The sequence below is a fragment of the Plecotus auritus genome, assembly GCF_963455305.1.
Source record: "Plecotus auritus genome assembly, chromosome: 4".
Taxonomy (NCBI): domain Eukaryota; kingdom Metazoa; phylum Chordata; class Mammalia; order Chiroptera; family Vespertilionidae; genus Plecotus; species Plecotus auritus.
The window spans coordinates 160,012,765-160,038,799 of NC_137775.1; the positions used below are offsets into that span (position 1 = coordinate 160,012,765).

Below are 26,035 nucleotides of genomic sequence, written 5' to 3' on the forward strand. Positions count from 1 at the left end.
GTTCAAACTTATCTCCTTCTTTATTCTACCTCATGGAAGTATGTGCCCCATCTCTTCAGTTGAGGACAGCAGACCCTATAACTCATTAGAACTCAACATTTAACACACTGCTTAATACATGTCCATGAGGGGCCATCATCAGTGCCTGAGAGCTAGCATTTCCTCCTCTGATTGCCTCATTTGTCAGCGAGGTCTTCATTTAGAGTCCAAACTTTAGCCACAAAATGGAAGCATGAAATCAGAATCCACACAAAAAATATATAAAAAAGATAGTAAGAAATAAGAAACAAAGCTTATGTAATTGTGAACGAATAGACTGCGTAAAGGCATAACTATCTTTGAATACAATAAAACATACAACTGAGTAACAATGAATGCTATGGGGAAGGGAAAATGCCCTGGTCTACAGGCTGAAAATTCTATTTTCATGTCAGTCACTAATGCAAGTAGGGCCCATATGGAGCTGATGGGCATCAATCTGACTATATGGAACAGGTGTCCATTCTGGTTGGTCAGTGCCCTTACCATTCCAGTTGTTAAATATTTTTAATATCATCTGAGTGCAACCAATAGTTAAATAACATCTTCATAATGACATTTTCTTCCTAATCTGATTTCCCCCCTATTCTCCATTATAATTATTTAAAATTTTACTACTCCCCTCATGACTCCTATCTCATCCCTGGTACCTAAGATAGTCCCTGACAGGTACTCAGCAAGGTTTGTTTAATAAATAAATATAACCATTCACTTATTCTATTAGTTCAAGAAACAAAAGGGAATCCCTCTACATTCTTTACCCACTTCTAAAATTGGTTGATCTTACTTTTTCCCCCTCAGACAATGCTTCAATGCCTTCTCCATCAACAGCTTTCTCTCTCCATCAGCCATAAAAATGCTCATGATCTCCACCCTCACCATTTTCCCTAGACTCCACCTCCCCACTCAAGCTGCTGTTCCTATTTGCCCTTCCTTCATCTTAGACCTTGATAGTCTATACCTAGTCTCTGTTTCCCCTCCTAACCACAACTCAGCAATGCTCACCTGCTTCCAAGCACCACCTCTTCACTGAGAATACCTTAGACCAGCCTTGGGCAAACTACGGCCCGCGGGCCAGATCCGGCTGTTCTATCCGGTTCTCTTGCTCTCCCCTCTGCACCTTTACTTTGAATTTATATTAGTTCACACAAACACTCCATCCACGCTTTTGTTCCGGCCCTCCGGTCCAGTTTAAGAACCCATTGTGGCCCTCAAGTAAAAAAGTTTGCCCACCCCTGCCTTAGACTGTCAGAAGCAGCCCATTCATTGCCAAATCCTATCATGTTTTTACACTCTTCATCTTACCCTGCCTCTCCATAGCCTTTGTCATTGCTGACTACCTTCCTCTTCTTGAAACACTCCCCATTCTTGGCTCCGGCCTTGTCTCTCCTACCACCCCTCCTCTATCTTTACGGCTCCTTAAATTTTTGCTGGAACTTCTCACATAAGCTGAAACCTAACGGAGAGAAGGGAGGGGGCAGTGTTGAGAGAGGCTGGAGATGTTGGCTGGGACAGATGATGAGCTTGGAGACCATATCTAGGATGTCAGAAATTAAGTGGGGCTGTTCTTCAAAGGTTTGAAAAACCGTGGCTTACAGGGAAAAATTAAAAAATTAAAAGGTTTTTAGACGATGAAACACTTCAAGTGAGTTGAGTACGCACCACGGTGCCGGCCATCGGGTCGTAGAAGCGCTCCAGCAGCTGGACCACCGTGCTCTTCCCACAGCCGCTGCTGCCCACCAGGGCCAGCGTCTGGCCCTTCTTCACCTCCAGGCTCAGCCCCTGCAGCACGGGCACGTCGGGCCGGGTCGGGTAGTTGAACACAACTTCATTAAATGTCACATTTCCTTCCAATGTATTCTAAAATCAGAACAATACCACTAAGTTTCTTTGCTGGAACCCTGGAAACACATTGCATGGCCAATCCCCTTGAGCTCCAGGTGTCAAAGGTAGTGATCGTGTATTATAATTGGGTTTCATTTGTAACTCCTAGAATTTAACAAATACAGTCTCAAAGAGTCAGTGTTTTTATAGCCTGTATTGTTAATACAAAACAATCTGTTCCCCAGGAATAATCTACATATAATAAAACTTGGTTAACAAGATTTGCTTATAAAGTGGGCAGTGTTCCTACCTCCCAGTAACTTTGTCATACAAAAAGTATTGGATGTAAATATATATTATTAACATTTTTTTAAAATGAACCCATGATCTAGAAAGTTTCATTTTATCATCAGCAAATTTTTAAAAGCACAAATTTTATCATATTTCCTCTTAGAATACTTTTTTTTAAAATCCTTACCTGAGGACATACTGTTTTAGAGAGAGGAAGGGGGAGAGAGAGAGAGAAGAGAGAAACATCAATGTAAGAGAGAAACAACAATGTACCCCAACTGGGGATTGAACCCTCAACCTAGGTATGTGCCCTGACTGGGAATCAAACCTGCAACCTTTTGGTGTATGAGACAACACTCTAACCAACTGAGCCACACCGCCCAGGGCTCCTTCTAGAATACTTTCATTCATCAGTTAGGAGCAGATCATATAATCAAAACATCAAACTCACCAGCTGTAGGCCCTCTGTGCTATAGCTGTCAATCAGAGGGGTCTTTTCAATTATCATGAGGATGTGGGCTGCTGACACTTTGGCTTTGGCATAATCAGGAGCAAATGAACTGACCTGCCCCACGGCCATGGCACCAAAGACAATAGCTGAAAATACCCTATTAAAAACAAAGACAAAATGGGTGCAAAGAATTATAACTGCGAAGCTCGAAAGCTGGCACTTTTACAACCAAAGAGCATAGCATCAAACAATTACAAAATAGAAAACCACTTTTCTTTTTAAGTTCATGTAAGTGCAACAAATTGACTGTAAAATGGCCCCATTTTTCATCTCTGAATCCTCGTCTTCTTGCAATGTGACTTTGCAGCCCTGCCATTTAAGAAGGGGAATTGGTTTTCCTCCCCTTTGAATCTGGGTTGGGCTTGTGACTTGCTTTGGTCAACAGGATGTGGTGGAAGTGACTGTTGCCAGTTCCAAGCCTATGACTCAGGGGGCCCTGTATGCTTCTCTCTCTCGCTATCTGTCTCTCTCTGTTTCTGAATTCTGCCATCACCACAAGCCCAGCCAGTCTGCTGGAGGACAAGGCACAGATGGAGGGAAGCGTGTGGGTCCCGGCCAACTAGCTCACAGCTCACTGCAGACACGGGTGAGCCTAGCTGAGCGCTGTTATGCCCAACCTAGATCAGCGGAACTGTCTAGCTGACCCATAGACTTGTGGGTAAAAATCAATGGCTATCATTGTATGCCACTGTAATGGCTAGCTGTTATGCAGCATCATTGTGGCAATCAATAATGGACATAGGCAGGGATGCTAGAATTACATCAGTCTTAGAAAACCTATGAGCTATACAGTAAGGAAAGAGCTCCTTACAGACACAGATAGCATGCTGCTCCCAAGATGCATCAAGCTTTTCATCTATGACATGGGAACCATAACTGCCTCAAGTTGGGAAGGACTCTACAAGGTGTCTAGTCCAGCTCTCACTGTTTATGCCCAGGCACTTCCCTACATTTGCTGCTACCTTCTGTTTTAGGAAGTAGCAAGTTTGATTACGTCTACTGTTAAGTTTTTCAAATTGAAAAAAAAAAATCTATATCCTTTTGCTTAAGACATCCTTCAAGTATAGGAATACTGGGGGGGGGGGGGGGGAGAGGGGAAAGAGCCACACAAGTTAAGAGCTGGAGAATTTCAGAAATGGCAAGGGAAAGCAAGATTGGGATTTCGGCTACATCACAGGTACAGTGCAGGAACTTTGCTTCTTTGATAATTTCTTATACTCTCAACATTCCAGCTGCCTTCCCCTGCACACATTTATCAACATGCCTTTTTAAACAGTGCACCTGGAACTGACCTAAGACTTGGGAACCCTCCCAGGTTAATACTGTGAGTCCCTCACTGCCTCTCCTCCAGAATCCAGACTCTCTGCCTCCAGCGCACAGTGTCTAATCAGAGCCCCGATGCGAATGATGCCTCTCCTGGTCGTGGTCATAAATAGCACCAGCATATCACTTGTCAAATGGATGTATTAAGTGGAAATTTTAAATCTTCTGTTAGAGTCATCCCGAGAAAACTATAATGCATGTTATGTCCATATCTACATAGGATGAACATCTTATACCGACACATCATGTTGCCAAGCTTAGGTGATTCTGGTTTAAATGTAAAACTATATTCCTACCAATGATGGTATGTTATCACAGGGCAGAATCTCACCCATTACCAAATCCAGACACTCATATACAAACTTCATATCTAGGTAATTTAGAAGTATAATGAAGTTCATGCCTGTGTCCCCCCAACTGAGGTACAGTTTTCGGCAAAGAGATGGAGCAAAACTCCAAGTCTAGCTTTCCTTTGTCATTCCTGAAATTCTCCAGCTCTTACCTTCTAACTCCTCTTCTTTATCAAAGAGCCAGATACCTGGTTCAGGGTTAGGCTTCCTCCCAATGTCAAGGCCTTCTGGAAACCCCTTACTGAATCACCACCCCAGCAAACCACAGACCCAGAAGATCAAATGTGTGAATCAGCACTTTGGTGACAGGAAGTCACTGATTCCCCAAATGAGAGAGGTGCTTCAGTGACAATACACGAAGACTCAGAGGCAAAATGACACCTTCTGAATCACGAAAATCTGTTCCTGAAGCTTCACAGGAAAGGTTTTCCATGCAGGCATGAAGCTTGTTCACCTCGGCTTTATTTCTAGAGTCTAAGCGTAAATATGAATCCACTGCTTACAAGAGAACATCCTCAAACGCCATCATCCGATGTGCCACCAAGTAGGCGCCAAACCGGAAACAGGCAGCGTAGGAAAAGTACATCATGGCCTGGGTGAAGGAAAACGTGACTCCAAAGATGTGTGCTTTCTTCAAAGAGTTTCTGAAAAGAAGACATTGGGAAACTTAGTTGGCTTTCATGTCTCAGTCCTTAAAACGTGACCTTTGATAGGTCAGGGGTAGGGCGTGGAGGCATGGCAGGCAATGATGGGTTTAGTCTCCAGAAAACAAATTTTGGTTCTCACTTTACCACTTGTGAGAATTTAGGAAACTGCCTAATCCCTGAGCCGCAGTCTTTATCCTATATAATAAAAGTGTAACATGCAAATCGACAGAACAGCCGAACAGCAGGTGACCATCCGGGACCACGCTGACACCCACGGGCGCCAGGCCAGCCAAGGCAGGTGCAATGCAATTGGTCAGGGGCCCGGCCATCACCCCATGATCGCCACAGAGGGAGGCCCAAGAGGGAGGCCCAGATCACCAACTGGCAGGCTGTGGTGGGCGGGTGGGGCCTCCCTCTGTGAGGAAAGCCCGGGTCCTGGCAGCCGGAGAAAGTTCAGGTCCCGGGTGCCAGAGGGAAGCCAGTGCCGGCAGCCGGGGGAAGAAAGGCCTGCTCTTGCACGAATTTCATTCATTGGGCCTCTAGTCTTTAATGAAGGATTAACCCCACTTCCAAGTGTTGAGCCTAAGCCAAGGAAAACCTGAAGAGCCTGTTAGAGATTCATAAATGGAAGTTCCTTCCCCATTTCCCCCCCTCTTGGATATATAATGGATAACATATGTACACTATAGTAAACATTCATGCAACATACATTTATCCATGAGGGGCAGCACAGAGGAATAAGGCATGTTCTTGCCATTGGGGACCCAGGAATCAAGGTGGATTAGAGTGTATGCAATGGAGCTACCTTATGAATAACATGCTATGGGGAGTTAGTGGTTTCACAGAGGAGTTTCCATTCATGAATTTTCTGAGCCACCCGGAACTGGGCAATGTGAAGGTAAGAGCAGGCCGACAAGTGGGCAGTCTTCTGGGCCTCTCCTCCTGCTTCAACCAGATCAACTCTGCTTTGATCTATTTCACATACTGGGATTTCAATAATTTTTTTCCTCAGGAAAACATAGGCTTTACTATCGGAAAAGAAAAGTTTGAAAACCCATCGATAAGGTGGAGCTCTCTCCTTTTCCCATAGAAGAAACCGAGACTCAAAGGTTGGGCTTACTTATGCTTAGATCACTTCTCAGAGCCCCCACTGGATGAGTTCATTAGAGGAAGAGCAGACTTCCCTGGAGCAGGGTAAAGAGAGGAAGAAAAGGCATCCTTTAAGATGCACCACCCCCTCATGTTCCACAAAGAACTAATTCCCAACAAGGCAAATACTTGTGTCATATCCAAACGTGGCATCAGAGGTCATTCTCAGTATCCTCTCTCCCACCCCTTCCCATCAGGCTCCTGTTCTTACAGGTTCTACCTCAGAGATGCCCCCGTCTTAGGTCAGGGTTTTGTGATGTCTCTCCTGCATAGTTACAAATGCTTCTCAAACGGTTCCCTTCTAGTAGCTTCTCCACTTGTTCCCCACTTCCTGGCCAAAGTAATCCTCTGGAAAGCCACTCTGACGATTGAAACGCTCTTCAGTGGTTATTACCTGTATGGTACCTGCAAACTCTGTGCATACATATATTCAAACTTCTGCTCCCGAGTCAAAGAAACAACAGTTCGGAAGTTTTCGATTGCTTCAGTAGCGATCTGTAACAGAGCACCCAATCACCCAGGGGCACAAGGACAAACGAGGGCAGTTAGTTTGAATTCCATAAAAGAGATAAAGAATATGTAATAATAAAATTAACATTATTAACTTATTATGACCTATGAGCTTCTTCACTATGGAAAAGGATCCTAAGTAATTTATCAAATTGAGTTTTATATCTGGAAGAGAGATCGGCTAATTCAATCTCCTTTTTACAGAAAGAGGAGCTAAGGCTTAAACCGATAAAGGCATTTACCTAAAGCCACATAGCTTTACAGTGGCAAAATTCACCCAAGAACTCAGTATTTTACATCTACTGCAGTGCTGTTTCTTCTATGATGGTAACATTTTACATTTATAGTAATTTTATATTTTTTTAATGTGATGTTCATATTTTTTCTCTTTATATTTATCATTCATGACAACTGAATAATATTTGGAAAATACAAAGAGGTACAAAGTCACATATTGGTGTATTTTAGATATTAGCTTACATTTTTTTTCCCTAAGCATGTACATATTTAACAAAATTGGGATACAATTCCATATTTGGTCTTATGTCATTATTTTTTTACCTTAACAAATATCAAGAGCACTTCCTAAGGTCATTAAATGTACATTAATAATGGGATGTGTATTGGGCCACTTAATATCCCAGCCACTTAAAAATGCCTTTATTATTGAACAAGGTTTTCCATTAGTTTTTTAAGTAAAAATAATCCTATATAATAAAAGGGTAATATGCAAATCGACTGAACAGCAGAATGACCGGTCGCTATGACATGCACTGACCACCAGGGGGCAGATGCTCAACACAGGAGCTGCCTCCAGCCTGCAGGCCCCGATTGCCTGATCAGAGTCTGCTGGCCAACCTCTTGATCCCTCCCCCCGGCCTGCAGGCTCCAATCACCCGATGGCTTCCATATCTTGACTATTATAAATACTGCAATGAACATAGGGGTGCATATATCCTTTTGAATTAGTGTTTTGGATATCTTTAGATAAATACCCAGAAGTGTAATCACTGGGTCATACAGTAGTTCTATTTTTTATTTGTTGAGAACATTCTTCGAGCTTATGAGTAGTAATGAGTTATAGTAACAGAATAACACTGATTAGAATATTTCAATCTACTTAGGTAAGCAACTCGCTTAGTTGAACTCACCTTCCCAGAACCTTCTAGCTCTTTCTTATCTTTTAGTGCATGTCCAGACAACATTTTCATTTCAACAACTCCTGCTATTGCAATGATGGGTACAATTGCTAAGAGTAAAAGTGTTAATTGCCAGCCATAAATTAAGGATATAACAATGCCTGTCCCAAGATTTGCTATATTCTGGGCAATTATAGCGAGTCTGGAACCTGTTGCCTACAAAACAAACAAAACAAATTAAATGCACACTTTTACATTATCTTTAAAATCCATGCCCACATTTTCTTTAGAATTGTGACAATTCAGCCTCACGAAAACCTATTGGTTATCTTCTCAGTAATAAAAAACTAAAGGTTTACTTGTAAGTTTATTTGGTTTGTAAATTGATTTTCATGACTTCAGAATAAATACTGTAAGTTCAAGATCAATAATATAGAATTCAATTGCATATTTCTATTTCTTCTGATGTTGCAATACCAAGAAAATTTCCATTAATCAAACCACGATCACTAAAGTGAGCTCTGCAAATTAACAAGAGTCTGACAATTAGATTAAACTGGGACTGTTGGAAATTTCCAATGTTAGCTGCAGAATTACTTATAACATTTGTCATTAAGAATATTCAAATAGCCAAAACCGGTTTGGCTCAGTGGATAGAGCGTCGGCCTGCGGACTGAAAGGTCCCAGGTTCGATTCCGGTCAAGGGCATGTAACTTGGTTGCAGGCACATCCCCAGTAGGAGGTGTGCAAGAGGCAGCTGATCGATGTCTCTCTCATCGATGTTTCTAACTCTCTATCCCTCTTCCTTCCTCTCTGTAAAAAATCAATAAAATATATTTAAAAAAAAAAAGAATATTCAAATGTATGTTGGCATATGTGAGATGCTTACTGTGTGCAATTTAATCTGCATTTAAGTTGGAAAAAATACAGAGAGCTGAAAGTTATAGAATTTAATTCAGGATATTTAACAGACATCAGATCCTCTGTTTGAATGCCAGGGGGAGCCTGAAGCATGACTTTTAATAGCATGCAGTGATTTGCAACTCTAAGACCAGGAGTCAAACTAGAAGGTCAATTCCATCTACCATTCCATACTTCTCTCCCTCTACCCTGGAGACCCCCTGTGCCTGAGAGCCATTCCACATTCCTCCTCTGGCCCCCAGATCTGCTTTGTCTGGAAATGGCTTTCCCACTCTCTGAATTTCCTCTGCTTGAGTAGGGCTGGTCGCAGGTAAAGATTGTGGTGGAGTACAGTCCAGGGTGGTCACTGCCACTTCTCTGACTTTGGACAAATTTCTCCCGACCCCGAAATGAGCAGGTATATTGATTAATAACGAAAACTTCTCTTAGTTATAAATTTTAGGATAGAATCCTTTATAAGACCCCCTCCCCGAATATTGACTCTCTAAACCCATTCATCACTTACGTGATAAAACAACAGACCAGTAATTAGGGAAAAAGGTTGCTACAACTACCAGTAGCCTCTATACTTTAAATTCCGCACCAGGGAACTGCCTTGGGGCTGAAAGAGACAGCATAAATAACAGAGCATTTATTTTTATTTGATGCTGTCATTGAGCTTCTATCAAAGGGGTGCTTAGCTAAATTGGGTATAAGTCAAAGAATGGAGTGGCCTTCCAAGCCAGCTCTCTCTGTATTTATACATTTTCAATTAGAAAGTCGGAAGTTACGAGCCGATCAAGGATTCTCTCCTACGAGGAGAGAGCTGCGCATGGGAAGGCTGTGGAGGCTGCTGTTCTCAGCATTTACAGGTCTGCTCAGAGCTCATTCCCACAGCAAGCGGCTGAGAGGAGCACTCAAAACCTCCCCCTCCCAGTGCGGGGCCCATGAGTTATCCGGGCACACAGCCTTTCACACATATAAATATTTAGCTTTGGATGTCAGTCAAGGCCACAGAAATAAGTAACATGGGTCAACGATGACAAATTCTTCTTTTCTATAGTCATGAAAGATGAACTAAAAGATCTAGAGCCTGCAAGCTGGGGTGCGGGGTGCAGGGTGCAGGAGGAGATTAAGCCCCTTGGTTTAATTTAATTTCAAAACATAGGGCTGAGAGGGGGTAACATTCCAAACACCACAGTCCAAGTGTGAAGCAAGGGAAGAAAAATGCTTCACCACTTGAAACGCACAAAGCCCCCTCACATTCTCTCCACTGTACCCCTATGTATTTGTATCTCACTTCCTCACCTACTCATTTTTCTCCTCACCATTTCCTGTTCTTCCCTCTCCTGCTATTTATTTCCTCCTCAAAACACCATCATAATGCTTGAAATCCAGTTCCAAAATATTTGTGCTTTCTGAATAAAAGCTTTTTTTTTTTTTTTTTTTTTTTTTTTGCTATAAACAGTTGTAGTTGTAGAAGGGATTGTCACTTCATCCATAAATCAAAACGTCCTGGTTCAAGTTTCTAGTTATATCGATTAAAGAGATTCACACAGCAAAAAGCTATAAAATTTAGCTTTATAATCAGATAATGTTGTTCCTTCTCCCCTTGCTTTAACTTTTTAATGTGCTTCCAATGCATTTCTTTCAAGCTTTTTAAAAGGTTTTCTTCCCTCCCCTCTGAAGGTAGTGCCCCAAACTTCCTTTTTCTTATTTTTTAAAATATATTTTTATTGATTTCAGAGAGGAAAGGAGAGGGAGAGAGAGATAGAAACACAATGAGGGAGAATCACTGATCAGCTGCCTCCTGCAGGCCCCCCACTGGGGATCGAGCCCACAAACACAGGCAATGTGCCCTTGACTGGAATCAAACCTGGGACCCTTCAGTCTGTAGGCTGACGCTCTATCCACTGAGCTAAACCAGCTCGGGTCCCCAAACTTCCTTATAGCAACTGCATACACTCTTTTTTTTCTTTTTTCTGGAGGCAATTAAAATTTTGTCAATTAGTTGAACATTAAAACAGACTGATCCTGTGTGATATGCTGATAAATACTTCCTTTGCTGAATAATCATCTTTTCACGTATATACTGTTAATAGCATAAACAAGATGGCAAGTAACAAAAGAAAGCTTGTAAGTTATCTATACACTAAACGGTATATGATGTTTAAATAGTTAACATTTTTGCTGTCAGGCACATGATATACTGTGTAGGTTATATGTTTATTTTTAACATTTTCTTAAATATAATGGGAACTAACACCGGAAATGAGGAAATTAGTTTCATGCTGAGATTCAAAGTGGCCAACTAAGACAAACACCCACAGCAAGGAGGCACGTACCCCTTTGACTTGAGCAGCGTCATTGGCCAGCCTGGTTGTCAATGCTCCAGTGGTGTTTTTGGGGTCATCAAACCAGCTCACATCCTGTGGCACAGAAAATGATTTTATTCTCTTAAAGCCCAAAGACTCTTTGCTCTAAAGACAATGGGAGAGTCTTTTCTGTTTATCATTTATATCTCCTGCATTTAGCACTCAGGATTTGACACTCAATAGAGAAGAAAAGGGACTTAGCAGACAAACACATAAATGTGTCAAATTTTTCTGAATGCCTAATTTGTTCCAAAGATGATTTCTACGTGTTCAGTCTATACAGTAGTGAACAAAAAAAGACAAAGTTGTTGCCTTCATGAAGCCTGAATTCTAGTGATGAAAGCCACAAACAAATAAATATATACCATGCCAGGTGGTAACAATGCTCTGAAGAAAAATAGAGCAGAGTAAGAAAGATAAAAGTGAGAAAAGGTGCTATTTTATAGACAGGGAGGTGACAGAGCAGGCCTCGCCAAGGTGTCATTTGAGAAGAGATCTGCATAAAGAGAAGAATGAGAATTTCTGAGAGAAGGAAGAATAGCATGTGCAGAGTCCCTGTGGCAAAGGCATATTTGATCTGTTCATGCACGAGCAAGAATGTTTGAAGGGCTGTCACTAGTCTTAAAAGCACCCTTGTGTGCATTTGTAAAAGTTGCCTCTTCCTCTAGACCAGGGGTGGGCAAACTTTTTGACTCGAGGGCCACAATGGGTTCTTAAACTGGACCGGAGGGCCGGGACAAAAGCATGGATGGAGTGTTTGTGTGAACTAATATAAATTCAAAGTAAAGGAGCGGAGGGGAGAGCAAGAGAACCGGATAGAACAGCCGGATCCGGCCCGCGGGCCGTAGTTTGCCCAAGGCTGTTCTAGACAGATTTCTTTTCTCATTTGTCTCTCCCACTCCTCCACTCTCAAATTCAGAGAGTCAGTGCATATATTGACTCTGTATCGAAAAATATGTGAAGCTGTGGGTGATGAGGTCTGAGAGGTAGTGGGAGGCCACACCTTGTGTGACCTTACAGTCAACTGCAAAGAATAACTCTGGCTCTTGGGAGATGAACCTACTGGATTGAGATAAGGATGGAGGGGGTGAGACCAGTTAGAAGGCTACTGTAATATTAAACAGAAAGAAAGGAGTCAAGGATGATGCTAAGGATTTTAGCCTGAACAGCTGGTGGAATGAAGCTGCTGTTCATTAATATGGAGGAAGACTAGACAAGGAATGGGCCCTGTGGGGAGGGGAGAGTCTAGAATTCAATTCTGGAAATAAGTATGAAGTGTTTATTACATGGCCTAACAGAGAAGCTGAAGAGCAGTTAGGTAACTGTAGTTCAGGGCAAAATAAACGAATTAGGTTTTTAAAAACTCACCCAAAGAAATCTAGACCAAAAATTTACATTCAATGTAAAATAGGATTTTCTTTGTAAAACCACTTACATTTTTAAATACACAAATATTAAAAAGACTAGAGGCCCAGTGCGCGAAATCGTGCACGGTAGCCTGCTGCTGCTCACAGCCCCGCCTACCCGGCTCGCCGCCCCCCTGCACTCGCTGCCCTGCCCGCCTGCCACCCGCCTTGCTGTGATCGGAGCCTGTGGGCCGCGGGGGAGAGAACAAGAGGTGCTCAATGCCCCTTATGGTGACCAGTCGTTTGGTCAACCTGGTCGTCACAGACACTGGCTTTTTATATATATAGATTGTATGTTTGAGGTATACATTTATGTCTGTTACAAAAATAACTATGGTCCTAAAAATTGATCTGAACTGATGATTTGCACTAAAGCAGTAGCTATCATTCCCCACCCCCGCAAATAATTAAGAAAAAAAACAGCATTATAACTTATTCTAGCATGTGTCACCTTGCTTTGTAAAACTCTTAAGCCCCCAGGTGCCTCCCGAACTGGAACTTAACTTCCTTGAAGATGGGGTCCATTCAGGTTTGAATGACTTATAAAATACTAAGTATTGTAAGAAGAAAGCACTTAAATGTATGATGACTGGACTTAATAATTTATGGAGAGGGCATTACACAAACCATCTGCTCACCTTTCAAAGTGTAATGGGCCTAAGAGTTGGCCTAGGGGCTGAGGGGGTAACGTGGCATTTGGTCCTGGACCAGGGTCAGCCTCGAGCCAAAGAGAAATCTCAGCTATCAAAACTTGACTGAGAGTCCTAGGTCAGGGCCCTCCATTAGTGGAAAATTACAAAGTCAAATACAAAATTTTCATGATTGTTATTACAGAAACTTTCCTGTTTGAACTGGACTTCTTTGGGCTACATTCCTCGAATCTCCTGGCCCCTTCCCCCAGGAAAACATCACATCTATCTGTTAGGGTTTTGAAGGAGTAAAATGCGAGCGACATTAAATTAAGTCATTATCAGCTAGTAACACTGCAGCTTAAATTAGTCTATCAGTCAGGGCCCAGCAAAGAAACTGGGCAATGAAGAAATGGGCGTGGGGATGCATTTTGACTTGTGCGAAGAAAGAGGGCATCCCTTGGTGGGAAGAAACACCAGCACCCTGGGTTTCCCAGGGGAAAGAAGGAAAGAGAAAGGAGAGGGAGGAGGGGTACTGAAGATCACTTCTGCCTGCTCTGCCTACAGCTGCTGAGACCAAGCTGGGGGTGAACCTGCTCTGGAAACTGCCATCCTGAGCCCACACCCCCTGCAGACAGACAGACAGACAGCAGGGCCTGAGCCTGCACCTGGCGGCATTCAGCCTCATCTTCCCCATGAGACACAGGGAAGAGCAAGGCAGGAGCTCCTAAGAGTGACCTGAGAACGCCCCCACCACCTGCGTCCACAGGGCCCAGGAGCCTGCACACCCCGGGGCACAGTCCTCAATGCAAATACCTGTCTCAGCATGGATCTGAACACCAGGTATCGAAGCCGCTTGGTGAGGATCTCTCCGGCTTTGCCAAATGTGAAGCCCTGTGAAGAATGAGGAGACACCGTAAGGAAGGGGACCTGTCAGAGGCCGAGGTGCAGATTACATGATGGCACGGCCAACGCAGAGAGGAAATGCCTGGCTGGGGCATCAGCAGAGGAGCGGCCTCCTGACAGCCCGCGTCTCCTGCAGAATCAGAGAAGAGGAGGAAGGCAACCACAGCTCCACTGTGCTCCCAAGCAGCATGCTCCCAAGTAGGTCACGACTGGGAGAGAGGGAAGAAACAGATGCAAAGAGCACAAGTGAAGAGAGAACCAGCTCGTCTAAGTGGCCCTGGTAAAGGGGACAGCCAGGCTGGGCCATGTAACTGAAGGGCAGGCGGGGCCACACACGCTCTGGTTCTCAGCACGAAGCAGACCCTCACCTTCGCCCTGCGCTGTAATGTTACATAACCCCTCTGCTAGCAGACGCCAACCCTGGGGGAATCAGGTTAGTTGAGTTGAAGCCTGACGTTACTAAAATGGTTTTATTTATGTGGAAATGACCAATTACGGTTTCTGCTATGAGACTGAAGGACATGTGAAATACCTTAGCCACTACAGAAATATTACTCTTCTTATGCTGGAGACAACATAACAACGGAGAGCTAGCTTTGTTAAGTGCTTCCTCTGATGCTGTACATGCTATCCCACCAAGTCCTCAGAACAACCCTACAATCACCACCGCAGAGATGAAACTGGATTTAGAGAGGCGGCCACATCGTCAGAAGCCACAGTTCTAAGGTGGCACAGTTGCAATCTGAATTGGGGTCTGAGAATCCGTACCAAAATGGAACCCAGAGCCTGAGATTTCATCACCCACAGAGCTCTTCCTTATGTTTCTAAATGAGGGGCCGGGCACTCTTAACAATAGGCTAGGCGTCCTATCTACATTTCTGAGGCCCTATAATTTAGGGCCTTCACTCCTACCCGGTTTCCCAGGCAAGCCAGGCTCATCTCCCCACCCATCATCATGTTACAAAGGCACTGCTTTATTGCCTTGGCTTCACCAATCCCTGTCTCTCAAGTTGAAGGGACCAGCTCAAAGCCTCCCTCCCTCCAAATTCTTTGACCAATCAGCAATCTGTACCTTTGGCATGAAGACTTGGCATGACAATCTTAGATACAGTGAGAATGTCACACCTATTTATAGTATGGACGAATTCCACAATGAGACTCGAAGTACTTAGTAATGAAAGAGTTCAGTCTTTTTCTTTGGTACCACCTATACAATGTCCAGAACAATGTTTTACTAAAATTATTATTGCATGGGCCTGGCCGGTATGTCTCAGTTGGTTGGGCATCATCCCGTGCACGGAAGCGTTGCCAGTATGAGTCCTGGTCAGGGTAGGGGGCATGCAAGAGGCATCGGATTGATGTTTTGCTTTCACATCTATTTTTTTGTCTCTCTCTCCCTCTCCCTCTCCTTTCCTCTCTTTCTAAAAACCAATGAGTAATCTTTAAAAATATATTAATACATGCTTACAAGACATTAAATAAAGAGACCTACTGAGAATTCTGTCTTACAAAAATCACATGTGGCTATAATTTATTCATTTACTAGGTGACTGAGTGTTTGCTGCCACCTCACACAGGCCTGGGCACTTAGTCACATGATCTCTTTTAATCATCGAGAGGCAGTTAATGATCCTTATTTAACAGATGAGGAAACTTAGTTTAAATTACTTATTTGCCCGAGGATACAAAAATAAAAACTGGTTCAACTTGTACTCAACCTAGGTCTAACACAAAAACCCATAATGCCTTACAATACTAATCTCTTAGAGCAGTGGTCGGCAAACTGCAGCTCGTGAGCCACATGCAGCTCGTGAGGCGCGGTTTGCTGCTCTGTTGACTGAGTTTGCCGACCACTGTTTTAGAGCACTGAATTCCTTTGCTCTGTTCCCTCTGATTTCATTAATATTACAGCTAGAGATAGTAAGAGTAAAGAGGAGGAGCCCTACCTGGTTTGGCTCAGTGGATAGAGTGTCAGCCTGCGGACTCAAGGGTCCCAGGTTCGATTCCGGTCAAGGGCATGTACCTTGGTTGCGGGCACATCCCCAGTAGGGGGTGTGCAGGAGGCAGCTGATGGATGTTTCTCTCTCATCGATGTTTCTAACTCTTTGTCCTTCTCCCTTCCTCTTTGTAAAAAATCAATAAAATATATGAAAAAAAGAAAAAAAGAGTAAAGAGGAGGAGGTAAGCAAGGGAGCCAGAGGAAGCAAAACATCTTTTTTTTTAATTTCCAAAAAAATTTGGCTGCTAATAGCCCAGTTAATATAGGAGCAATTCTACTAAAAAGAAAACTACATAGATGTTTTTAAATTCCCACAGTGGAATAATGATGCATTTCTCAAAATCAATAAAGTGAAAATGTAGACATTTACCTGAAGGAAAAACGTAATAAAAGAAATAATTCCGAGGACTAGAAACAACAGTGAGAACAAGTTACTGTTCTGTCGTTTTGTTTCAGGATCATCATTTCTGGTAAAAACCTGTTAAGAAAATAATGAAAGGGGTTTTAAGTCAGTCACTGAAGAAGTCATTCAGGGTCAGACCCATTTCCCATCTAGCACAGTCATCAGGGGTCAAGAGGCCTTTGGTATATTGAAGGTTGGGGTTGGCTTCCTTAATCCCAAACTTAAAGGTGTACATACCTTCCCTTCCCTAGAGGCTGAAAATGGGTCTGTCATTCCCAAATCAACCCAACACTTTTCCTGCTCAGACTCCCCCTTGGAGTCATGAGCGCCACACCTACTATGTGAAGTGGAATTGAGACCGAATACTCTGTTCCTCCTTTGGTGGGAAATTACACTGTATGGCCATTCACTGTTTTACAATTTGGGCATTTCAAATTGTCCCAGAGTGTCTGGAGACAAGTCTGATGATGTGATTTTGGTGAATCAGAAAGCGGGGGTCATTCACTCAGTGCAAAAAAGAGAGGTGTTTCCTTGACCCAGCCTTCTCTGTAGAATGGCCAGTCGGAAAGCCAGTGGGTCTGCAGACAGCTGACCCAACACCACACATGGAGACCCTTCCAGAGATGGGCAGAAGATGTACTGGGCTCTAGGAACGCAGAGAATAACCACTCCACAGGGGAAGAAAGCAAACATCGCTCTAAATAGTGAGCCCAAATCCGTGTTGTAACAGCCACACACCAATTGGCTTCACCCAGACAATTTTATTCTTTGTAAAGAAAAAAGCTTTTTAGAAAAAAATTAATTTTTCTTGATGTCATTCCAACAAAAATAATAGCTACCAATCAGTGAGTGCTCACTCTGTGCCAGGCACTATTCTAAGCAAATTCATGTATACTACTCCTGTTATCCTCACAACCACCTCCTGAGGTTTATTTTATTAGCATCACTATTTTACACAGAGGAAAACTGAAGCACAGAGAGGTTAATTAACGTGTTCAAAGTAACACAGCCAACCAAGCGATGATCCAGGGATCTAAACCCAAGCAATCTAACTCACAGCCCATAACCTTAACTCTGTGTTACAAACCTTCAATGAGGCAGATGGCTGGTTGCCTACCTAATAATATCTAGGAGCTAATGCGTCAGTCTGGACCACCTGCTTTTAAACCTATTGTTATGTAAGGAGTGAGAGAAACAAAAAATCCTTAAATTGAGTTTTTGTACACAGCAAAAACCCATTCCTAACTAATCCAATTCCTTTTTTTCCCCCTAATGTCTCCCTCTCTGCCTGCAAGACCAATGGTAGAAGAACTGGCAAAATATAGGTCACCAGTGAAATGTTTATATAACGTTTTAACATGACAACTTTTGCACTACAATGGCAAGGTTGAGTATCTGCCACAGAGACCATCTGGCCTACAGAGCCTAAAATACTTACTATCTTATCCTTGATAGAAAAAAATTGCTAAACTCCTGACCTAGAACATATGCTCCATGCAATCGGACCCTGTCTTTTTGATACCTTTCCAGCCCATAGAACAGTAGCTGGCACAAAGCAGACACTGAAAAAATATTTCTTGAATGAATACATTAAACATATGAATGCCAACCTGAAGTAAGCTAGCCAGGCATAGGGAGACCGGAATATTTATGGCATTTTTTTGATATAATCAAAAGTTAGTGTTTGGCCTATGTTTTAAGCAGTGATCAATTTCTTTTTCCGTAGTATTTCCAGGAGTTAGGGCCAGAGTATCCTCAGCTTGAGGTTTGAATATCTGCCACTAAAAAGAAAGCATTCCTGCCTGGATTGTAACTGTTTTAAGGAAAATGCCATCCTTAAAAGCAAGTGCAAACCATGTGTGACAACTGCAATCTTTTGGAAGCTGTTCCATTTGTTTGCATCTTAATAAACGAGATGGACTTCCTATGGAGGCAGCAAGCTAGGCCTGCTCATGTCTTAATAAGTGCACAGGTCAGAGAAGAGTTCCCTCTCAAGCCAGTCTGACAAATAAATACACGAGGGACTCTCTCTGCCTGGTGGCGACAGGACAGCTCATGACGTTCACTCAGAGCCTAGGGAGGGCAGGTAAGGGTCAGTCACCTAGTCAGTTTCATCGACTACTTCAGGGTTCTGGTCCCATGGGCCCTAGAGAAACCGACTGCCAGCACAAAGGGAGAGTAAAAAAAATGAGCTTTCCTATCCCAAACCAGACTTCTGTTCTCACATGTTTAAGCTGCTTAGTTTCACGGGAAGGTATATGTTCTTTGTGGCTTTCCTATACAATCACAAATATAAACAGTTCATTCTTTAGTCAGGACGCACAAGTAAATCCAGAAGTAAACATCAACACTCACCCCTATGATCTTTGAAAATATCACTGAAAATGCTGGTTGCAGGCCTCCATTTATAATGGCACAAAATATACCCACCACAAAATAAGGCCATTCGGTGATATTCAGCTTTAGAATCCTCCAAAAGGTAACTGGAGGTAAATCTTCATCCTGGAAAACACAAAATAGTTCAACAGGCTAGTAAGAAAAAGAATTGATACTTAATTGATTTAATGATGAACAGTTCTTCCATATACAAAAAAATTTAATGAATGTATCTAATTCTTATTTCCTAATCAACTGATGGTTCTTTAGCTTAAAAAAACACAAAAATAAAAACATGCCTGGCCAGTGTTGCTCAGTTGATTGAGCGTGGCACCAAGAGGTCACTGGTTTGATTCCCAGTCAGGGCACATGCCTAGCTTGTAGGCTCAATCCCTAGTCAGGCATGCAGGAGACAGCCGATTAATGTTTCTCTCGAAGATTTTTCTATCTCACCCTCTCCCTTCCTTTTTCTTTAAAATAAAAAATACAAATACTTAAAAAAGCACTGACTGATTGTTACTCCTCTATTTTTAAAGACATAAATGATATTTCCACAAACATGACAAGAATATTTGCAAGTAGGAATAAAAGAATAGAAATGTTTATATTTGAAGACCTATTATAATTTGTCTCTTCACATTATACATTTTAATTTTATAATTCTTGACCTATAAATTATCATTCATAAATTCTAATCCAAGTCTAAAATGTTGAGATTTTGGTTTGTGGAACACTCTGGGGGATAGGACAGGAGGATTCTGGATAATCCTTTCTGGTTCCCACACCTACCCCAGCCCTAGCCCTCCGTACCAAGGCCTCTTTTTCACTAAGCTTTCTGTCTTGGCTTTGTGGTGCACGGATACTCTTGCGAGATGATCTTCTTCTTACTAGACTGGATCCTGAATCTTTTGGAGACATTTCCGAGGCATCCATTTCACTTTTGGATTCACTCGTTTCATTTTCCAATTCAATTTCATTTCCTCTTGTCTAAAATAAACAAGATATATGCATAAGCTGGTTAGGCTCAGTTAACCTATGAGAATTAGTCATTGAATATCAGATATCCAGGAAAATGGCAATCTGAGTAAATATATAGGAAAGGATAAAGTTAAACTGCTATTTCTTTTTTAATAATATATTTGACAATTAAAACTACTGAATAAGAAGGATTCCCACTAAATATGCTAAAATGGCATGGCATCACTCCACATAGCTGATCTAGTCATCTGTTTTGTGGGTGTTTTTGGCTCAATCATGTTTGCTTTGGACCAGTGCTGTCAACAGAAACATGGTATAAGCCACACTGTGAGCCACAGCTGTCATTTCAAATGTTCTCAGTGGCCACATTAAAAAGTGTGAGACAAGTACTATCAATTTTTTTGTGTGAATTTATTTTTTTAATTTTTTTTATTTTAATCATTCTTTATTGTTGAAAATATTACATATGTCCCCTTCTTTCCCCCATTGACCCCCTCCAGCCCACCCCCAGGCCTTCAGCACCCCATTGTCTGTGTCCATGGGTTATGTATATATGCATACAAGGTCTTTGGCTGATTACCTCCCACCCATCCACTTTCCCCCCGCCTTCCCTCTGAGATTCTGCTCTCTGTTCCAAGCTTCCATGTCTCTGGACCCATTCTGTTCATCAGTTTATTTTGTTATTTAGATTCCACATATGAGTGTGATCATGTGATACTTGTCTTTGACTGACTTATTTCACTTAGCATGATACTCTCCAGGTCCCTCAATGCTGTCTCAAAGAGTAAGAGATTCTTCTTTTTTATGCTGCATAATATTCCATGGTATAAGTGTACCATAGCCTTTTTATCCACTCATCTACTGATGGGCACTTGGGCTGTTTCCAGATTTAGCTATTGTAAATTGTGCTGTTACGAACATAGGAGTGCATACATTCTTTCTGATTGGTGTTTCAGGTTTCTTAGGATATATTCCTAGAAGTGGGATCACTGGGTAAAATGGTATTTCCATATGTAATTTTTGGGGGAAACTCCATACTGTTTTCCATAATGGTTGCACCAATCTGCATTCCCACCAGCACTTGTCATTGGTTGATTTGTTGATGGTAGCCATTCTGGCAGGTGTGAGGTGATACCTCGTTGTTTTAATTTACATCTCTCTGATAATCAGTGACTTTGAGCATTTTTTTCATATGTCTCTTGGCCAGTAATATCAATTTTAATTACATATTTTATTTAACCTAATGTATCCAAGACATTAGCATTTTAACATGTAATCAGTGCAAATATTTATTGAAATATTTTGCATTCTTTTGTACTAAGTCTTCAGAATCTGGAATGCATTTTCTGCTTACAAACACTTCAATTCAGATTAACCACTGTTCAGTTCAACAGCTACATTTAAACCTTTTTAGACTTTTCTTTAACTCTCTCTAATGAGCCTTCTTTAAAGAGAAATAAAATATCTAAAACAGTGGTCTAATCCTAAATCCCTCAAGTATTTTTTCCCCACTTCTCAAGATAATCAAGTCAACTTACATTTACTTATAGCACTAAATATAGCAAAATCAGTATATACCTGAGATACTTTAGGAAAATCTGGAGTTAGACTGTACCTGCATTGTGACAAGTTTGAAGTAAATGCCTTTCTCTTTCATGAGTTCATCATGATTTCCTTTCTCTACAATGACTCCATTATCAAAACCAGCAATGACATCAGCGTTACGAACTGTAGACAACCGATGGGCTATCACGATGGTGGTCCGGCCTTTTCTGGCCTAAAGAGAGGAAAATTTGACTTTTGAACACATGAACAATTTTATGCAAACATTTATTCATTCAACTTGTGTTTACTGAGTATCAATGCCTTGCACACTGTAAAACCATCCAAGCTATATAATGTAGTATCTGGCTTTAGTAAATATATAATCAATTGATACGGGCTTAAATGATGCTTTATTATATAACTAGAGGCCCGGTGCACGAATTTGTGCACTAATGGGGCCCCTCGGCCTGGCCTGTGGGATCTGGCAGAAACAGGCTCTCCGACATCCCCTGAGGGGTCCTGGATTGCGAGAGGGCACAGGCCAGGCCGAGGGACCCCAGTGGTACACAATTGGGGCCGGGGAGGGATGCGGGAGGTTGGCCTTCCGGGGAGAAACCACGGGAGGGGTCCAAGGCATGTCTGGCCTGTCTCGCTCAGTCCCTATGGGTCAGACCCCAGCAGCAAGCTAACCTACCAGTTGGAGTATCTGCCCCTGGTGTTCAGTGCACGTCATAGCGAGTGGTTGAGCGGCCTTAGCATATCATTAGCATATTATGCTTTGATTGGTTGAACGGATGACTGGATGACCAGACACTTAGCATATTAGGCTTCTATTATATAGGATAAGGATAAGTATAAATATGACAGTCACATCTTAATATTATGTACACCTCTAAGTCTATCAGCCTAAGTTAGCAGTAATAATTAAGGGCTTAATCAAAGTAAAAAACTCTACAGCCCAGGCATTGGCCAATCAGAGCAGACACAGGCCCGTGTGCCACACCGGTAGCTATGTCACAGGATATCTGGAGGATCAAGACAGACAGTAAGTAAGAGGCAGCACAGTCCAGATAGACTTCAGTGTCACGTTGATCTCACCTCACATCTTAGCTCTGCCATTTATGAATTCCAGCGTTTAATCCAAATCTGTTAGCCTGCGTGAGGATCAATTTATTCAAACATAAAATGGGGGTGGTAATAGTACTCATTTTTTAGAATAAGTGTGATACTAAATAAAATAATGCATATGAAGCATTGTGATATATACACACTGGAAGTTCTAAGTAAATGATACTTTGCCTCGGTGAAGCACTCTGGAAACACTGAAGAGCTATAGATATTTTTAAATGCCAATCTCATTGTTATTTTAATACAAAACACAGCCAGATAACCAGAACTTGTATGAGGTTTCTTTAGGTTTTGTAACTTTCCCAATGCTTATGATATTTGGTACTCTATATTTTTCTTCTGGAACTAGCAACAAAATTCTCAATACAAATTACCAAAAAAGATATCAAGATCAATATGAGAAAAAGTGGAAAACTCTAAGGAAAAAAAGACATGTAGGAAAATTAGGTAGTAGCAACTAGAAAATAGAGAAGACAATGGCTCAATTCTTTGGATGTTTTCAATAAAAGGATTACAAAAAAAGTGTTTTTTTAATTTTTTAATACTTTTTTGTTGATTTTTAGAGAGAGAGGAAGGAAGCGGGAGAAAAATATTGGTGTGAGAGGGAAAAATATTGGTGCTCAGGGTGCAGGCTCAATCCCCTGCACGCCCTCTACAGGGGATTGAGCCTGCACCCTGAGCATGTGTCCTGACTGGGAATCGAACCAGCAACCTCTCAGTGCACGGGAAGATGCCCAACCAACTGATCCACACCAGCCAGGGCAGCAGAAATATTTTTAAATGCAACCTTTTAAAATAGATTTTATTTATAAGTTAATACTATTATAGAATAATAAGAAAACACAGATGTGAAATTACAGATAAGCATAGCGAAGGAGGCAAAGACGACACAATTTTTATAACCTTTTTCCTCCCTCAACAATCTATTAAGCACAATGACAGGATTTTTAAAGGAACATGCAGTGTTGTTTTATTATTAGAGAGAGGAAGAGTTGGGACAAATATGAGTTCATCTTTGCATTCTACTGTGATACTTCAACTCAGCGCTTTTGGGGTAAAAGGTCTCCACAGTCCTCGTCCTCACAGAGCCGGCCTGGTTACGTTATATGCCAGGGACACAGCACCTAGTGCCTGGCACAGAACAAGTACTCAAATCCTCTTTGGTGAATGAGTCACACCAACCCAAGAATTGCAAGAAGGTCAAACCCTGTTGCTATTCAAGGACATTTCATGGCCTCTCTCTGGGGGATAAGAGGTTTCTCGTTTCCCATAGAGTCTGCATCAAGCCTTTAACATCTTGGAAATTAAACGTGAACCTTCAGATTATATTTCGTTCTTGTCAACAAAAGTAAAAACTCACAAAACCTCAGTAACAGGTTTTCTCTAAAACTACATTTTCAAGATTATAATAAAGACCTATTTTCCTTTGAGTCTATATTTCTCATTGTTTAATTTAAAAAATTTGCAAGTACTTTTCAATGAAAGTTTATTCATCTATACTTAAAAAATAATAATAATGAAACAAATAGATTCAGAGGCCTGATTATTTTATTTTGATAGTGGAGTGGAAGGAATCACGTTAGAAGTGATTGAAAATTTACTTTTTAAAAAAATAATACTAAGGCCTTGGCCAGGTAGCTTAGTTAGTTAGAGCATCGTCTTGATATGCCAAGTTTGTCATAAGAGAATCAACCAATGAATGCATAAATAAGTGGAACAACAAACTGATGCTTCTTTCTCTCTCTACTTTGCTCGCTCTCTCTCAAAAGAAACCAATAAATAAAAATACTAAGAATAACTTATGGTGAGATGATCTTATGCTTATGAATCAGGTTGGTTTGAATTGAGGTTCACAGACCTTATCCAGGGCCACCTGAACCACTGCTTCACTTTCAGTGTCCAAGGCTGACGTGGCCTCATCCAGCAGCAGGATCTTGGGGTTGCGAACCAGGGCCCGAGCGATGGCGATTCTCTGTTTCTGTCCCCCACTCAGCTGCGCCCCTCTCTCTCCAACCAGGGTGTCGAATTTCTACAACACAGAAAACACAGAATGATTTAGCAAAAGCACAAGTTATCTCAGCTCCTGTTTTAAGATGGGAAGGAATCCCCTAGACCAGTGGTTGGCAAACTCATTAGTCAACAGAGCCAAATATCAACAGTACAACGATTGAAATTTCTTTTGAGAGCCAAATTTCTTAAACTTAAACTTCTTCTAATGCCACTTCTTCAAAATAGACTCACCCAGGCCGTGGTATTTTCTGGAAGAGCCACACTCAAGGGGCCAAAGAGCTGCATGTGGCTCGCGAGCCACAGTTTGCCAACCACTGCCCTAGACAATGTCAGCCTCACAGGTAATACGATTCAGTTCCTTAAAACTTAGCAATAACCAACCCTCCTTTTCGAAAATATGACTGGCTGCTAGAGCTTTAAAATCTGAAGTAGTCTGGGTTTCCCTTCTTAGAAGATTCCTCCAGATCATAGTTTCCTAACTTGTTAAGCATTAGGTCAGCATTCTAGTCTTTGAACCTCTGGCATGACAAAGATCAAGAAGGACTTACATTAGGCAGTTTCATGATAAAGTCATAGGCATTGGCTTCCTTGACAGCTTTCTCAATCTCATCCATGGTGACATTTTCACGGCCATAGCGAATGTTTTCGGCTACTGTGGTGGCAAACAACACAGGCTCCTGACTCACCACACCGGTAATTTCCCGCAGATACCTTACATTTATGGTCCTGATGTCCTGTCCATCAATGCTGACCTGAAATGAAAAATGTGAATTTTACCCACTGTGGCATGGTAGCGTGTGACCAGCAATGGCACTGTGACGGCTGCGGCATCTAGCCCAGCCAGCGCCCCCTCACCATGCCCTCCGTGGGGTCGTACAGCCGCTGCATCAGCTGGACCGTCGTGCTTTTTCCACAGCCGCTGTTCCCAACCAGGGCCACCGTCTGCCCACTCTGGACCTGCAGGTTGAGGCCCTTCAAGATCTGGGAGAACAAATGAGAAATAAACTTAATAGCAATACACTGGACTACGAATGGACAATTGAATTCAAAATGAGGGTTAAATATTCATATTCTTTTAAAGTCTCTAAAGGAAAGTATGAGAAATTATTCAATACATCACTGAATCACTGATGAATCATTTATCATTGTACCTTAACTTCTTTTCGAGATGGGTAACTGAAGTGCACATTTGTGAATTCCAAATTTCCCTGAATATTATCTGGTTTGTGCCCATTCTTCGAATAGCTGTCAATGCTTGGCTTCTAAACAGAATAAAATATCAGAAAATTTAACTAGGTTACAACAACTACTTTGAGTGACATTTGTGGAGAGTTGGAACAAGTGATAAAGACATCTACTTTTTAACTAGAAACACTTTTAAATAGCTGGGTAAATAGCCAGCTGAGACTTACATTATCAATGATCTTGAAGATTTCATATGCTGCTCCTCTTGCATTTGCAAATGCTTCAATGCTTGGAGATGCCTGTCCAATACTAAAAGCCCCAATTAATACGGAGAAGAAGACCTGAGGAATGTGAAGGAAAATCGTCAAGTTACTGAGGTACTATTTAAACAATTTTTTTCATACTCTTTTTT

General features: G+C 41.8%; 1 protein-coding gene across 1 annotated transcript in view; it reads right to left on the minus strand.

The window, feature by feature from the left end:
- The window catches only part of ABCB1 (ATP binding cassette subfamily B member 1), a 74,138-nt gene that overhangs the window by 8,899 nt on the left and 39,204 nt on the right, over positions 1 to 26,035 (minus strand). Inside the window, exons 10-25 of the mRNA XM_080667057.1 lie at positions 25,851 to 25,964; positions 25,590 to 25,700; positions 25,294 to 25,419; positions 24,987 to 25,190; positions 24,287 to 24,457; positions 21,371 to 21,532; positions 19,588 to 19,764; positions 18,757 to 18,903; positions 16,369 to 16,476; positions 13,910 to 13,987; positions 11,029 to 11,112; positions 7,796 to 7,999; positions 6,529 to 6,629; positions 4,842 to 4,982; positions 2,606 to 2,762; positions 1,702 to 1,899 (exon numbers count right to left, since the gene is read on the minus strand). Coding sequence (XP_080523183.1) covers positions 1,702 to 1,899; positions 2,606 to 2,762; positions 4,842 to 4,982; positions 6,529 to 6,629; positions 7,796 to 7,999; positions 11,029 to 11,112; positions 13,910 to 13,987; positions 16,369 to 16,476; positions 18,757 to 18,903; positions 19,588 to 19,764; positions 21,371 to 21,532; positions 24,287 to 24,457; positions 24,987 to 25,190; positions 25,294 to 25,419; positions 25,590 to 25,700; positions 25,851 to 25,964 — 2,283 coding nt within the window. The remainder of the gene's footprint in view (positions 1 to 1,701; positions 1,900 to 2,605; positions 2,763 to 4,841; positions 4,983 to 6,528; positions 6,630 to 7,795; positions 8,000 to 11,028; positions 11,113 to 13,909; positions 13,988 to 16,368; positions 16,477 to 18,756; positions 18,904 to 19,587; positions 19,765 to 21,370; positions 21,533 to 24,286; positions 24,458 to 24,986; positions 25,191 to 25,293; positions 25,420 to 25,589; positions 25,701 to 25,850; positions 25,965 to 26,035) is intronic.